Genomic DNA, 13381 nt, shown 5'->3' with positions numbered 1-13381 from the left:
ATTCGGAGAGAGAGAGAGAGAGAGAGAGAGAGAGAGTTTCGCGTCCTCTCGACACAAACTAGGTCATTTCGGGACTGACACTTGGTTCAATTTTATTTCAATAATTCGCTTGTCCATAGGGATCTTTAGCACTGGGAGGAAACCGGGGGATCCAGAAAAAAACCGCGAGGTTGGACAAGCGACCCTACTCCTTGTCACGTACAACCGGGGAATCTAAATCCCGCTAGTTGACTCAATGACAGACTTTATGATACAGCGCGCACGTGCTAACCATATACATCTACCATCCAAACGCCCCAAAAATGAACAAATGTGCGAGCCGTCAAGACGAATTCGACGATCCATCCTCAAATACAGGCCAATTCGGATATTTTCGATTTCCGGTACGAACTATCTCACAAGTGCCGGAAGTGGAATACATAAACAAAGCTTGAACGGGAAAATCGGAAAATGCCTGATGTTTCGGCGTGTTTAGCTGCGGCAACCTTTATGTTAATATCTATTATTCCTTTTTATTTTAGTAATGATGCCCAGCCTAAACCATATATGGATGAAATATTCCATGTTCCACAAGCCAAGCGATTCTGTGATGGCAATTATAGCTATGTAAGTACAGGGGGGCCGGGGATGATTATTCATTCAGTCATCATAATGTTATTGTTTAAGCAGACTACGTCAAATCCGACACGTGACCTATTGTTTCAGCTGTTCATTATTATTTCATTGCATGATTAGATAGATTTTACTACCTGATCAGCAGTGAATATTCGCTAGGCCGATCCAAGGATCACATCCGATGTGATTTTAAAATTTTAGAGACCCAAATATAGATTTTACTACACTGAATCTAATCAGATGCTAGGTCGCTACAATCACTGATAAGGATGACATCGATGCGACTCAATAAGCCCAAAATATTACCTTTTTTCCTCCGACAAATTAAATTCTTAAAAATATTTTTTTTATGTATTAGAAATATAAATAAACACGTTTGAAGTATTTGTACTAATTTGTAGGTAAAAATTTATTTCCTATTTAGTGTAAATGGGTATTGAAATGAGTAAAAGGCACCATTCTGCCCGAACCAGTAACGTCATATGTAAACAATGCACGAATGCATTCGCCATTGAGACAATGATTGACGCTGCGTGATATGACGTCACATGTTGAAGACAGTCATCTTTTACAGAGATTAGAAGACTTTTGTAATCCTCTGTGAAACAGATTCAGATTTTACATAAAAAACATCAAACTGTAATGGTCGACACATTTATATGGTCCAGAAAATAAAAACTATTTCGAAATTTGTTTCATGCCATTTGCCATGCATATTGAATTTCAAATCGATACATCTATCACATATAGCAATATTTACCACGCATGTAAGAAACCATTCGTCAGGACTTTCACTGAAAATGGGGGGTTGGATCAAATGTCTGTCATTGAGACGAGAGTCTTGGTTTTGTTTCCCCGCTTCGGCGATGACAAGAAGGGATACCTGTCTAGTTCAGCACTGAACGTAGGTCTCATTACACTCGCCCTGTACGTTCAGGAACCACCCTATTGAATTCTTGTCGAAAAAGTATCGGCCCCCAGTCAATTTTACTGGGCAACTTTTTACTGCTCAACGGTCATGTGTCAGTCTTTGTGAACGCCTGAACATTTTAGGGAGAAAAAGACCTTGCTTACTTCGCTAGAGCCAGTATTTGCATCACAACATGGTGTTGAAAATAGGGGATCACGTGGCTAAGTGGGTAAGACGCTAGCTCGCTAGCCTGGAGGTCGGGTGTTCGATCCCTGCATTGGCCAAGAAAGTTCATCCAGATTTTCCGGCGTGGTTCTCCCTTGTCAGTGATGCAGGACGGAGGGGCTGACAAGGAAAGCTGTCTAGTCGTTCGGATGGGACGAAAAACCGAGGTCCCGTGTACACATTGGCGTGCACGTAAAAGATCCCTTGGCAGTTGGAATTCGATATAAGAGTAGGCCGTAGTGCCGCTGTCCGGGCAAAATTTCCCTCATAGCACACTGTATGGCGTATGCCCGTCTTCATTAGCCCAGGTTAGGAGCAGAACAGTAGGACGTTAAACCCCATTTCATTTCATTTCATTTCGGTGTTGAAAATAGGTCTCCATCTGCTAAACGGCTTGGGAGAAGACATTGAAATTTGAATATAGGGTAACGCACAAATTTATGTAACTCGTCCATGGTAAGCAGGTGAAACAAAATTGGAATCTTTGAAAAAATTTGATTATAATTGGGCTAGGCAAAGCAATAAATGACTGAAGATTCTCAACTTTTCAAAAATTCCAATTTTTTCCTCCCTGCTTACCTGTGGGGGTTGGATGGTCGAATGGTAAGCACGTGCGCGCTGTATCATAAGACCTGTCATTGAGCCAACTGGCGTGGTTTCGAAACACCGGTTGGAGCGACAAGGAGTAGGGTCGCATGTCCATCCTCGTAGGTTTTCTCCGTTCTCCGGGTCCTCCGGTTTCCTCCCACTGTTAAAAAAAAAAACCTACGCGCAAGTGAATTATTGAAATAAAATTAATGTTAGTCCCGAAATGACCTAGCTTGTGTCAAGTGGACGTTAAACCAAATCTCTCTCTCTCTCTCTGCTTACCTGAATTCTAAAAATGACTAAATTTATTGATGTTTTGATTTCAGTGGGATCCAATGATTACAACACTTCCTGGTCTATATATAGTATCAGTAGTTATACTAAAACCATTGTCTCTAATACTACCACACACTCAAGATGTCTGCTCAACTCATAATCTACGAGCCGTTAATCTCCTGTTTATGGCGGGGAATATGTTCTTATTGTATCTCATTATCAAGAGGATTCACGTCAACAATAAGGTCAGTTACGTTATAGGAGTTTGGATGGTCGAATGGTTAGCACACGCGCGCTGTATCATCATAAGGTCTGTCATTGAGTCAACTGGCGTGGTTTCGATTTCCCGGTTGTACGTGACAAGGAGTAGGGTCGTCTGTCCTACCTCATGGGTTTTCTCCGGGTCCTTCGGTTTCCTCCCACTGCTAAAGACCCCTACAAACAAGCGAATAATTGAAATGAAATTGAACCACGTGTTAGTCTCAAAATGACCTAGTTTGTGTTGAGTGGATGTTAAACCCCATTTCTCTCTCTCTGTAAGGGGATCACGGTGGCTCGCTAGCCTCGAGGTATGGTGTTCGATCCCTGCATTGGCCGAGAAAGTACATCCAGATTTTCCGGTGTGATTCTCCCTTGTCAGTAATGCAGGGCGGCGGGCCTGACAAGGACAGCTGTCTAGTCGTTCGGATGGGACGAAAAACCGAGGTCCCGTGTACACATTGGTGTGTACGTAAAAGATCTCTTGACAGTTGGAATTCGATATAAGAGTAGGCCGTAGTGCCGCTGTCCGGTCAAAATTTCCCTCATAGCACACTGTATGGCGTATGCCCGTCTTCATTAGCCCAGTTCGTAGCAAAATAGTAGGACGTTAAACCACATTTCATTTCATTTCGTTTTCTCTCTTAGTAACTTCCCCCCATATCTCTCAACTAATCAGAGATGACAGATAGTCAAGTGGTCTAATGTGTTTGCTTCAGATCGTAAGGTCCGGCATCGAGGCAAGTTGTGTGGCTTCGATTGTCATGTGCCTATTAGTATGGTCACCTGACTAACTTCATTGGTTTTCTATGACGTGGTTTCCCCTTGTATATATATAAGAGTAGGCCATAGTGTCACTGCCTGGGCAAAATGTCCCTCATTTCGTTGGTTTTCTCTCCAGGTCCTTCAGTTTCCTAAAGATCCCTATTCACTATCAAATTATTCACTCATTATAAAAATTGAATGGTCAGCTTTAAACTGGACACAAGCACAAATTAGATGTTTTTTGGTGATTTTAAATGATTTTTTGAGTTTTTAACCAAAAAAAAAGGGTTATTGAATGAATTTGAAAGAAATTAGTGCAAAATACACGATTAAATGATATCCGGGTTACTGTAGTAATTTGCAGACAAATACGATAAAAATCCTTTTAAACTAAAAATATTTGTTGTTTGTATTTTTCAGATGATCTCAAATTCAACATTAGTTCTGAATGCGTGGACGCTTGCGTTTTTCCCAGTGTTATATTTCTTTTCGTGGATGTATTATACCGATCCAGGGGCTGTGTTTTTTACACTTTTAATGTACTATCTTAATCTCAAAAGTAGCCATTTTGTGTCGGCCATTTTTGGAGTGGTTGCCATAGTGTTCAGACAAACCAATATAATCTGGGTGCTGTTTGTGTTGGGCTTAACCAAGGGAAGACAACTCATAATTTGGATGGAGCAAGAAAAGAAAGATATTACACGGATGACAGACTTAAGAACTTTAATCACGTTATTCAATTTAATTTTCAAATCGGTCAGACACAAACCTTCTCGGATCTTTGAGCTGATCCAAGCCATCGTTAAATCAACTTGGTGTTATATTGCAGTGGTCATCAGCTTTATAACGTTCGTGTTTATAAATGGTGGGATTGTCGTGGGAGATAAAAGTCATCATCAAGCATGTTTAAACTTTCCACAGATCTTCTATTTTCTGTGTGTAACGTTAGCGTTTTCGTGTATGCATATCGCAAGTCCCTCGAAAATTGTCTACTTCTTGAAATTTTCGTTTCAGAGTCCCGTAAAAGTGTCTGTGTTTGTGTTATTAGCATATTATTTAATCGCAAATTACACCTACGTTCATGAATATTTATTAGCTGACAATCGTCACTATCCATTTTATGTCTGGTCAAAGATATTTAAACGTCATGAAAACGTCAAATATGGGCTTATAGTTGTTTATCTATTCGCTGCAATAGCCGTTTCCAAAGCACTCGAAAATAAAGACGTGTTTTGGAAGATTGTATTCTTAATATGTCTTTGTGCTTGTAGCATTCCTCAAAAACTGTTAGAATTTAGATATTTCATTATTCCATATTTAATATTTCGAGTTAATATTACAGTAACTTCTAAATTTAAATTATTTTTAGAATTGTTGTTATATATCAGTATTAACGTTCTCACCGTTTATATCTTTATTTATAAAACGTTTAAATGGAGCGATTCGGATGATCTTCAAAGATTTATGTGGTGATGGGATAGGAAACAAAATATTTATGTTGGTAATAGAGACAGATATATGCCATGCGGTGTGAGAGAGAGAGAGAGAGAGAGAGAGAGAGAGAGAGAGAGAGAGATCCACTGGACACAAACTAGGTTATTTTGAGACTAACATGGTTCAATTTTATTTCAATAATTCGCTTGCGCGTAGGAGTCTTTAGCAGTGGAGGGGGGTTGGATGGCCGAATGGTTAGCACGCGCGCGCTGTATCATACGGTCTGTCATTGAGTCAACTGGGGGACCCAGCAAAAACCCACGAGAATGGACAGACAACCCTGCTCCTGGTCACATCATGTACAACCGGGGAATCGATACCACGCCAGTTGACTCAATGACAGACCTTATGATACAGCGCGCAGGCACTAACCATTCGGCCATCCTATGTCCTATGAAGGAATTTCAGCAAGGGCACCAGCATTTTCATCTGCTCTACATCAAATTCCAACTGCAAGGAAAGGGTTCTTTTTTTTACATGCCTATGTATCCATGAAACCTCAGTTCTTGGTCCCATCAAACAACCTTGTTTTAAACATTTTGATTAGGCTTAATAATTTCTCTTACAGAGCTGTCATGACATTAGGAATTTTTAATGGGTTTGACAGGGTTTATAAGTTGCAAGCAAGAAATCCAAGACTGACTAACATGTACAATACATTATGAATTTTTAAAGAGTTTGACAGGGTTATCAGTTACAAGCATGAAATCCAAGACTAACTTACAATACAAATGAAATAATACTTAATTTATATTTCATCGAAAACAGGCGTATTTATTCATTGTTATCTGCTAGGCTTGATAGGAACTGACCATGTGATTGATCTATTTTCTATAAAAGTCTGGGACCAATAAAATCCAGTTTGATGTCACACAAAATTTTGATCAGCATACAATCTGAATAAAACACAGATCTTATTTCGTTTTGTTTTTTATAGTTCAATATTTCGTTTTACTTGTCTTTACTACGCCAGGATCTGGAAGAGTTGTTATATAACCCTCGTTCTGGTTGATGTGAGGGATAAGCCAATGAAACCGGTTTGTTGTAGCGAATTCTTGGCATACGATGCACGGAACTGTTGGTAATTTACCAGAAACATCAACGCTGATTGGTTAATCAAATATCTGATGTCATACGGTCGAAACCCACTCGTATGACTGCTGACGCGACCTTACACTACAACTGGTCAGATCTTCATGTAGTAGAGGCCATTGAAAGTATAAAAAAACCAAAACGAAATATAGATCTGTATTTTAATTACATGTAGATTGGATCAGCATATAGAATAGTATTTTTGTCATATCATCATTTATATATGTAGACTTGTATCATCGTGTTGTTAATAGGAAATATATATAGATTCCTACCTAACGTAAACTCATTTTTATCAACAGTCTTTTTAAATGTGTTCAGTTGTCTTACAATTTATAAATAATTCCATCTTTAATTAAAGATTATCTAAAAGCTAGATCTGCCTATTGCAGTCTTTCTTTTGGCTTCATTTGTTATATAAATTATTAATTAGTTATTTTTTAGAATGACAAGCCTATAATCAACACTCTAGATCATCCAAAGGTTACGTATTTAAGATTTTATTACTTACTTTGAAATGGTTAAATAATTTAGCTCCTGTTTACCTCTCCAATTTTTTGGAACTTTATACATCTAACCGAACATTACGTACATCAGATAAACTACTTTTAAAGCCCAAAACTGTTCAACTAGTCTCTTATGGTCAGCGCTCTTTTAGTTATCATACACCTGTTTTATGGAATAATCTACTAAGATATTGTACATCTCTATATTCTTTTAAAACACAACTTAAACACATTTATTTAATCAGGCTTTTAACTGACTCTGTATACAATCGTTAACATGTCCATAACCTTGTTGTTTATTTATGATTACATTGTCAATTTGAAAAGTGTCCCTAAGCATGTTATATAATAGGCATAGGCGTACGGGCTGGGGTGGCGGCCGTCCCCCCATTTTGGGCACCAAATGCTGGGAAAATTTGGGCACACAATTGTACTTTGTAAAAGTTGTATACAAAAATATTGTGTTCTTGAATGTGTCCAATTTAACAGCGAATTTATTATTATTATGTAACATACTAAGAACCTAACTACATTTTTGGGGCACCAACCACCACCGCCCCCCCCCCCCAGTCAAAAATTTCCCGTACGCCTATGATAATAAGATGCACTATAATAATAATAATTTAATCTGTTAAAATTAAAATGGAATATTAATTTTTTGTTGATTATTTGTTTATTATGTAGCAATATGGAAACTTCAAACAATTATAACTCAATTTGATTAAAACACAGATCGTATTTCGTTTTGTTTTTATAGTTCAAAATTTCGTTTTACTTGTCTTTACTTCACCAGGATCTGGAAGAGTTGTTATCATTGACGTGTTTTGGATGATATGAGGGATTAGCCAATGAAACGTTCTGTTACTGCAAGCTTTTGGTGTGTGGTGCACGAAACTGTGGGTAATCCACTAGAAACATCAATGCTGATTGGTTAATCAAATGTCTGACGTCGTAGGTTCAAAAGCCGCTCGTATGACCTCTGAAGAGGCCTTCCAAAGCAACCGGTCAATCTTCATGTAGTGTAGGCTACCGAAAGTATAAAAAACAAAACGAAATATAGATCTGTGTTTTAATCAGATTGATAATAACTTTTTCAGAATAAAGCAATTTGACTGAAATTTTCAATATATTCATTTTTCATTATCTATTTTAAAACTGTCAGCACTTTATCTAGAAGTGGGTTATATGCACATGATGGAAGACAGAGAGAAATGGGTCATTTCGGGACTAACAGCACTTAAATCATATGGTCAATAAAAAAAAAAAATTTATATAATAATAATACATGTATGTCCATTTATATAGCGCCAAATCCACGAAACATGTTCATAACGCAAACATACAACAACTATATACAAACGTTCATGATATGAGGTTGCCTTTCATATGACTGTAATAGTAAGTGCAGGAGGACCGCACTACACGCAAAACAAAAATCTACAAGATAAACCTGCGAACAAGACAGAAAATAGACATTGCACCAAATAAACAAATATCAAATCAAGTGAATGGATCCGGGGGCCAGCCATAAGCGTCCACTGCACTGTACAGTCCCAGGCCTGTAGTGACACAGACTTCACTCAACATTAAGACAAACAATCAGGAATACAAAAAAGACAAAACAGAAATAATGCGACCAATTTTGACAGTGGTCGTATTTTCTCAATTTTTGTAATGAATTTTTGAAATCAAGATTTGAAGATTGACAAAGAAGTCTCAAAACGCCATTCAAACATTTAGTGGTTTCTTCACATATAGCCCCATGTCCCCGGTTGTACGTGACAAGGAGTAGGGGCGCCTGTCCAACCTCGTGGGTTTTCTCCGGGTCCTCCGGTTTCCTCCCACTGCTAAAGACCCCTATGCGCAAGCGAATTATTGAAATAAAATTAAACCATATGTTAGTCCCGAAATGACCTAGTTTGTGTCGAGTGGACGTTAAACCCCATTTCTCTCTCTCTCTCTCTATAGCCCCATGTTTGGTCAAGTGTTCTATTAAAGATACATTATGTAAGATTTAAATAAAGAGTTGATTGTTCTTGCTATAATAGTTTAAAAATAGATAATGCAAAATGAATACGCTGTAAACTTGGTCGAATGATTCGTCTAATATGTCGACCGCTTTAGTTAAAGACCCCGTCATCAATTTTCGTACAATATCTAATTTTACATGGTTTAAAGATACATTATGTAACATTTAGATAAAGACTTGACCGTTCTTGCTATAATAATAGTTTGAAAATAGATACTGAAAATTGAATATACTGAAAATTTCATTCAAATTACTTTATTCTGAGCCAAGTAATTACAGGTGTACAGGTGTGTACACATATAGCAAAATATTTCGACGTGTGTTCTTGTGATATAAACTGTGTTTTAATTTTATTTATATTAAAGTTGCAATTTCATATTTTTACGTTATATTTTTAAAATTTATTAAAATAAAGCCTTAAAATAGATGGTATCTATAAACAGTCCTACCTTGTTAAAGAATAATCCTGTTAATCCTATAATTCACTATTGCCAGTTGAGAAATTGGCAAAAATATCATTTTCATCTTCAAATTCAATTGTTTGAAGATAACTACTCCATGGTGGAGAATAGAAAACAAGGGAGGTAATTGTGTTATTATTTTCGGTGTAAATAAGTTTTAAGTGTGAGAATGACGCCTATGATCGTATAATAGTGAGTTGACCACCTATTGAGCAAAAGACATAGAAATAATTATGTTTTGACTTTCTTAGAAAATATGAAATTGTGACTTTAAACATACATTAGGCAACGAGCTAAATCTACCTATTGCAGGTCTTTCTTTACCCTGAAATGGTTTCTAAATTATTAATTAGACATTAATTAACTTATCCAGGCCATAATCAACTCTTGATGGCATCGGATTTCTCTGATATTAAATAGATTAGAACAGTTCAGCCATATTTTGATTTAAGCTAAAAATGGAGGAGCGAGACTTAGCTTAGAACAACCAGTATTGTGGTTCGAAATTTTTGCACACGTCTTGTCAGACCTTCAAAGACTAATATCTTCGCTTGCAATAGAGTAATTTGAATGAAATTTTCAAATTATTCATTTTACATTATCTATTTTCGAACTATTATAACAAGAATGGCCAGCTCTTTAATGAAATCTTACATAATGTATCTTTAAACTATTATAGCAAGAATGGCTAGGTCTTTATCTAAATCTTACATAATGTATCTTTAGTGTAAAGTAAGGTATTTGTTTTTTGTTGTATTTTCTTGTCAGACGTTGACGTCCAGAATTAAACAAGACGGTTTAATAGTTTATGTCTCGTTTTTCTTGATCAAAATTATCTATACTATTATTTGTGACTGTCGTTTGTTTGTCTGTCAGTCTATTTAGGGTTGGCGGCTACACTAGGGGTGTTCCGAGGCTGAAATTTGGTGTATTGGGGTAGCTCAGAAAGGGGATTCTGCTTGTCTGTCTGTCTATTTAGGGTTGGCGGCTACACTAGGGGTGTCCCGAGGCTGAAATTTGGTGTATAGGGGTAGCTCGGACCAGGGATTAACATCAGCCTGCTGGCGTACCGTTGGACTTCCGGTTTCAGAGTTGACTACTTTCAACCCGTGCAGCTCTGGGTTATCCGCTGGTCTGTAATAAAAAAAACAAAATAATGGGTGTAGGGTTTAGGGCCCAGTGTCTAGTTGTTAGGATGGGTCAAAATCAAGATCCTGTGTACTGGACGGGCCCTGTTTCACAAAAACTTAAATCTCCTTAAAATCGTCTTAAACTAAAATCTATTTTAGTTTAAGTTTTTGTGAAACAGGGCCCTGTGCACATAAAAGAAACCTTGATAGTTTAAAATCGGGGCAGGATTTCTGATACAGCACACCTGTCTTCATTTCTACCGTCTCACACTGATCAGCAGTGAATATTAATTAGCTAGGCCGCTATAATCGCTGATAGGGATGACATCGATGCGACTTAATGAGCCCCCAATATTAACTTTTCTCCTTCCGCAAATTAAATTGTAGAACATTTTTTTTAAGCATTAGAAAAATAAATGTGTTTGAAGTATATGTACCAGTAGGTAAAAAATATGTCCCATTTGGTGTAAATGGGTATGTACAATGAGTAAAAGGCACCATTCTGCCCGTACCAATGATTGATGCCACGTGATGTGACGTCATGTGTTGAAAGCAGTCATTTTTTACTTTCGTAATCCTCTGTGAAACAAATCAGTACCGCCTATGAAAGACCGCCATGGAAACAAATTTTAAAGCTTTATAGTTAGAGTAACCAGATTAAGTTTCCAACCAAGTTCCGACATGGTTTCCCCTTGTCAGTGATGCATGACGGGAGGGTCTGACAAGGACAGCTGTCTAGTCGTTCGGATGGGACGAAAAACCAAGGTCCCATGTACACATTGGCGTGCACATAAAAGATCCCTTGACAGTTGGAATTTGATATAGGAGTAGGCCATAGTGCAGTTGTCCGGGAAAAATTTCCCCCATAGCACACTGTATGCCCGTATTCATTAGCCCAGTCCGGAGCATAACAGTAGGACATTTGTAACACTATGTCTTACAGATAACAGAATATCAGCATAATTATAAGACCTTTATTGAGAACATGAAATAGACATAAATCGAGAGGAGCTCTATTCCAAGTCTTACTTGCTGTCAGTAAACGTCTGTTTATAAAGCCTCTAACAATTAGCTGAGGTGGACAAGAGTAATAATCATATATGGTATTGTTTATTATCAATTATGGTGTTTGTAATTAAACTGCATATTTCTTTGAAAGTCATTGTCAGGTCAAGGTATAATGAACTGACCACTAATACATTCTCTTTGAAATTCAGTCTAGTGTTACATGCGGATCATGTGTAGCTTGTTAAAGAACATCTTGAATAAACTAGATGTTTATTAAGAACGTGTCTTCACAGAAGTTGTCGAGAGTTTAAACGTCAACTTCAGTTATAGATCAGATTGTCACACCAGGTTGCTTATTAAAAATAAATAACGAACATAATATAAACGTCAACTTCAGGTATAAATCACTCTGTTACAAGGTAAACTCCGTTTCATTTCCAACCAAAAGTCTGGGAATGTCGAGCAGATCAACGTGAACTTGTGTGGTCTTAAGACATACCTTAATTGGAGTTATCTCCCTTCTACAATGTTATTCAGTCAGTATTTGCTTAAAACTCATCAGTGGTAAATAATCGCTTAGAGTGTCTCTCCATAAAAATATTCCCAACCTCCATCCTTTGAGTGGTAATTTGTTTTAAAACTCTCGCCTATAATGGCTTAGTCTAGTATAGGTAGGACAGTGCCAATCTGATCAAAACACGGATCCTGTTTTGTTTCGTTTTAATTGTCTTTACTACACTAGGATCTGGAAGAGTTGTTTGTTATGTAACCCACGTTCTGGTTGATGTGAGGGATAAGCCAATGAAACGGTTTGTTGTGTCTGACGTCATAGGGTCAAAAGCTGCTCGTATGACTCCTCACGGGAACCCCCCGGTTCAAACTCAATTAAGAGTAGGCTAGGTCCACGGACACGCTGCCCGGGCAAAACTGCATCTATAGCAAACTGCATGACATAGACCCGCTCTTCGTTATCCTAGTTCGTGCAGATTAACTGTAGGACGCCATTTCATTCAAGAATTAACAAATCAGTCGAGAATATCAAAAAAACGGGATGACTGCACACTATATAGCTAGTTAATGCGTACGGTATACGAATGAGGTCGAAACAAAATGAAATGGGTTTTTTATGACCTACTGTTCTGCTCCGGCTGGGCTAATGATGATGGACATGCATCATACAGTGTGCTATGAGGGAAATTTTGCCGAGGCAGCGGCACTATATCGAATTCCAACTGCCAAGGAATCTTTTACCAATGTAGGCCTAAACACGGGACCTCAGTTTTTTGTCCGATCCGAACGAGTAGACAGCCGGAAATATGAACGCAACGAGATCCAACAATTTGTCGTTGGGCAATTTCATTAGAATGACCTAATAATGAATGATTTTGTTGTCGTTGCACGCTACTGTCGACGTTAGAAATAATATTTTATCGCCATGGTTTAATAGGGTTAGACTGATGACGGACTGTCTGTAGTCGCATCCACGTCTTGGAAACAAATTAATATATTCATATCTATTATAATCAAACTGTTTATTGATATAAAAATACAAATATATCCAGATATTATTTTAACGTGTACATTGTTAAATATGACTTAATAAAGAGGAAATATCACTTTCATAAAGAAAAAAAAATGCCTTGCGTTGCGCAGGTACGTAGAACAAAAACCGAAAGTAGTAGCCTATAGAATCCTGAAACCAGTAGCCTACAATCCGAAAACTGGAAGTAGTAGTGTATAATCCATAAAACGGAAATAGTAGCCTACAACCCCGAAACCGGAAGTAGTAGCCTATAACCCCGAAACCGGAAGAACTACAATAATACCAACTGATGGAAGAACAATCACTCGTTTAGCTTTAGATCATAAGGTCTGGCATTGAGTCAAGTGGTGTGGTTTTAATTCTAAGCGTGTACAGACAAGGAGTAAGGGTTGCCTGTTAAACCTTGTGGGTTTTCTCTGTGTCCTTCAGCTTCCTCCCGGCCGGCCCTACGCAGTGAATGATTGAAATTCAATTAAACCAG

The 13381-nt window shown here is 37.8% G+C and overlaps 1 protein-coding gene across 1 annotated transcript; it reads left to right on the top strand.

Annotated features, from left to right (window-relative positions):
* The first annotated feature begins 416 nt into the window (after window positions 1-416).
* On the top strand, window positions 417-10026 carry LOC126827251 (putative Dol-P-Glc:Glc(2)Man(9)GlcNAc(2)-PP-Dol alpha-1,2-glucosyltransferase). The gene is made up of 3 exons (XM_050556514.1): window positions 417-606; window positions 2665-2859; window positions 4058-10026. Exons 1-3 carry the CDS (start codon window positions 451-453, stop codon window positions 5108-5110), a joined length of 1404 nt encoding a protein of 467 aa, XP_050412471.1. The 5' UTR covers window positions 417-450; the 3' UTR covers window positions 5111-10026.
* Window positions 10027-13381: the final 3355 nt, after the last annotated feature.

This window comes from Patella vulgata, chromosome 7, assembly GCF_932274485.2.
Source record: "Patella vulgata chromosome 7, xgPatVulg1.2, whole genome shotgun sequence".
NCBI lineage: Eukaryota > Metazoa > Mollusca > Gastropoda > Patellidae > Patella > Patella vulgata.
The sequence above is the reverse complement of the archived record's forward strand: the minus strand, read 5'-3'. Positions and strand labels throughout refer to the sequence as shown.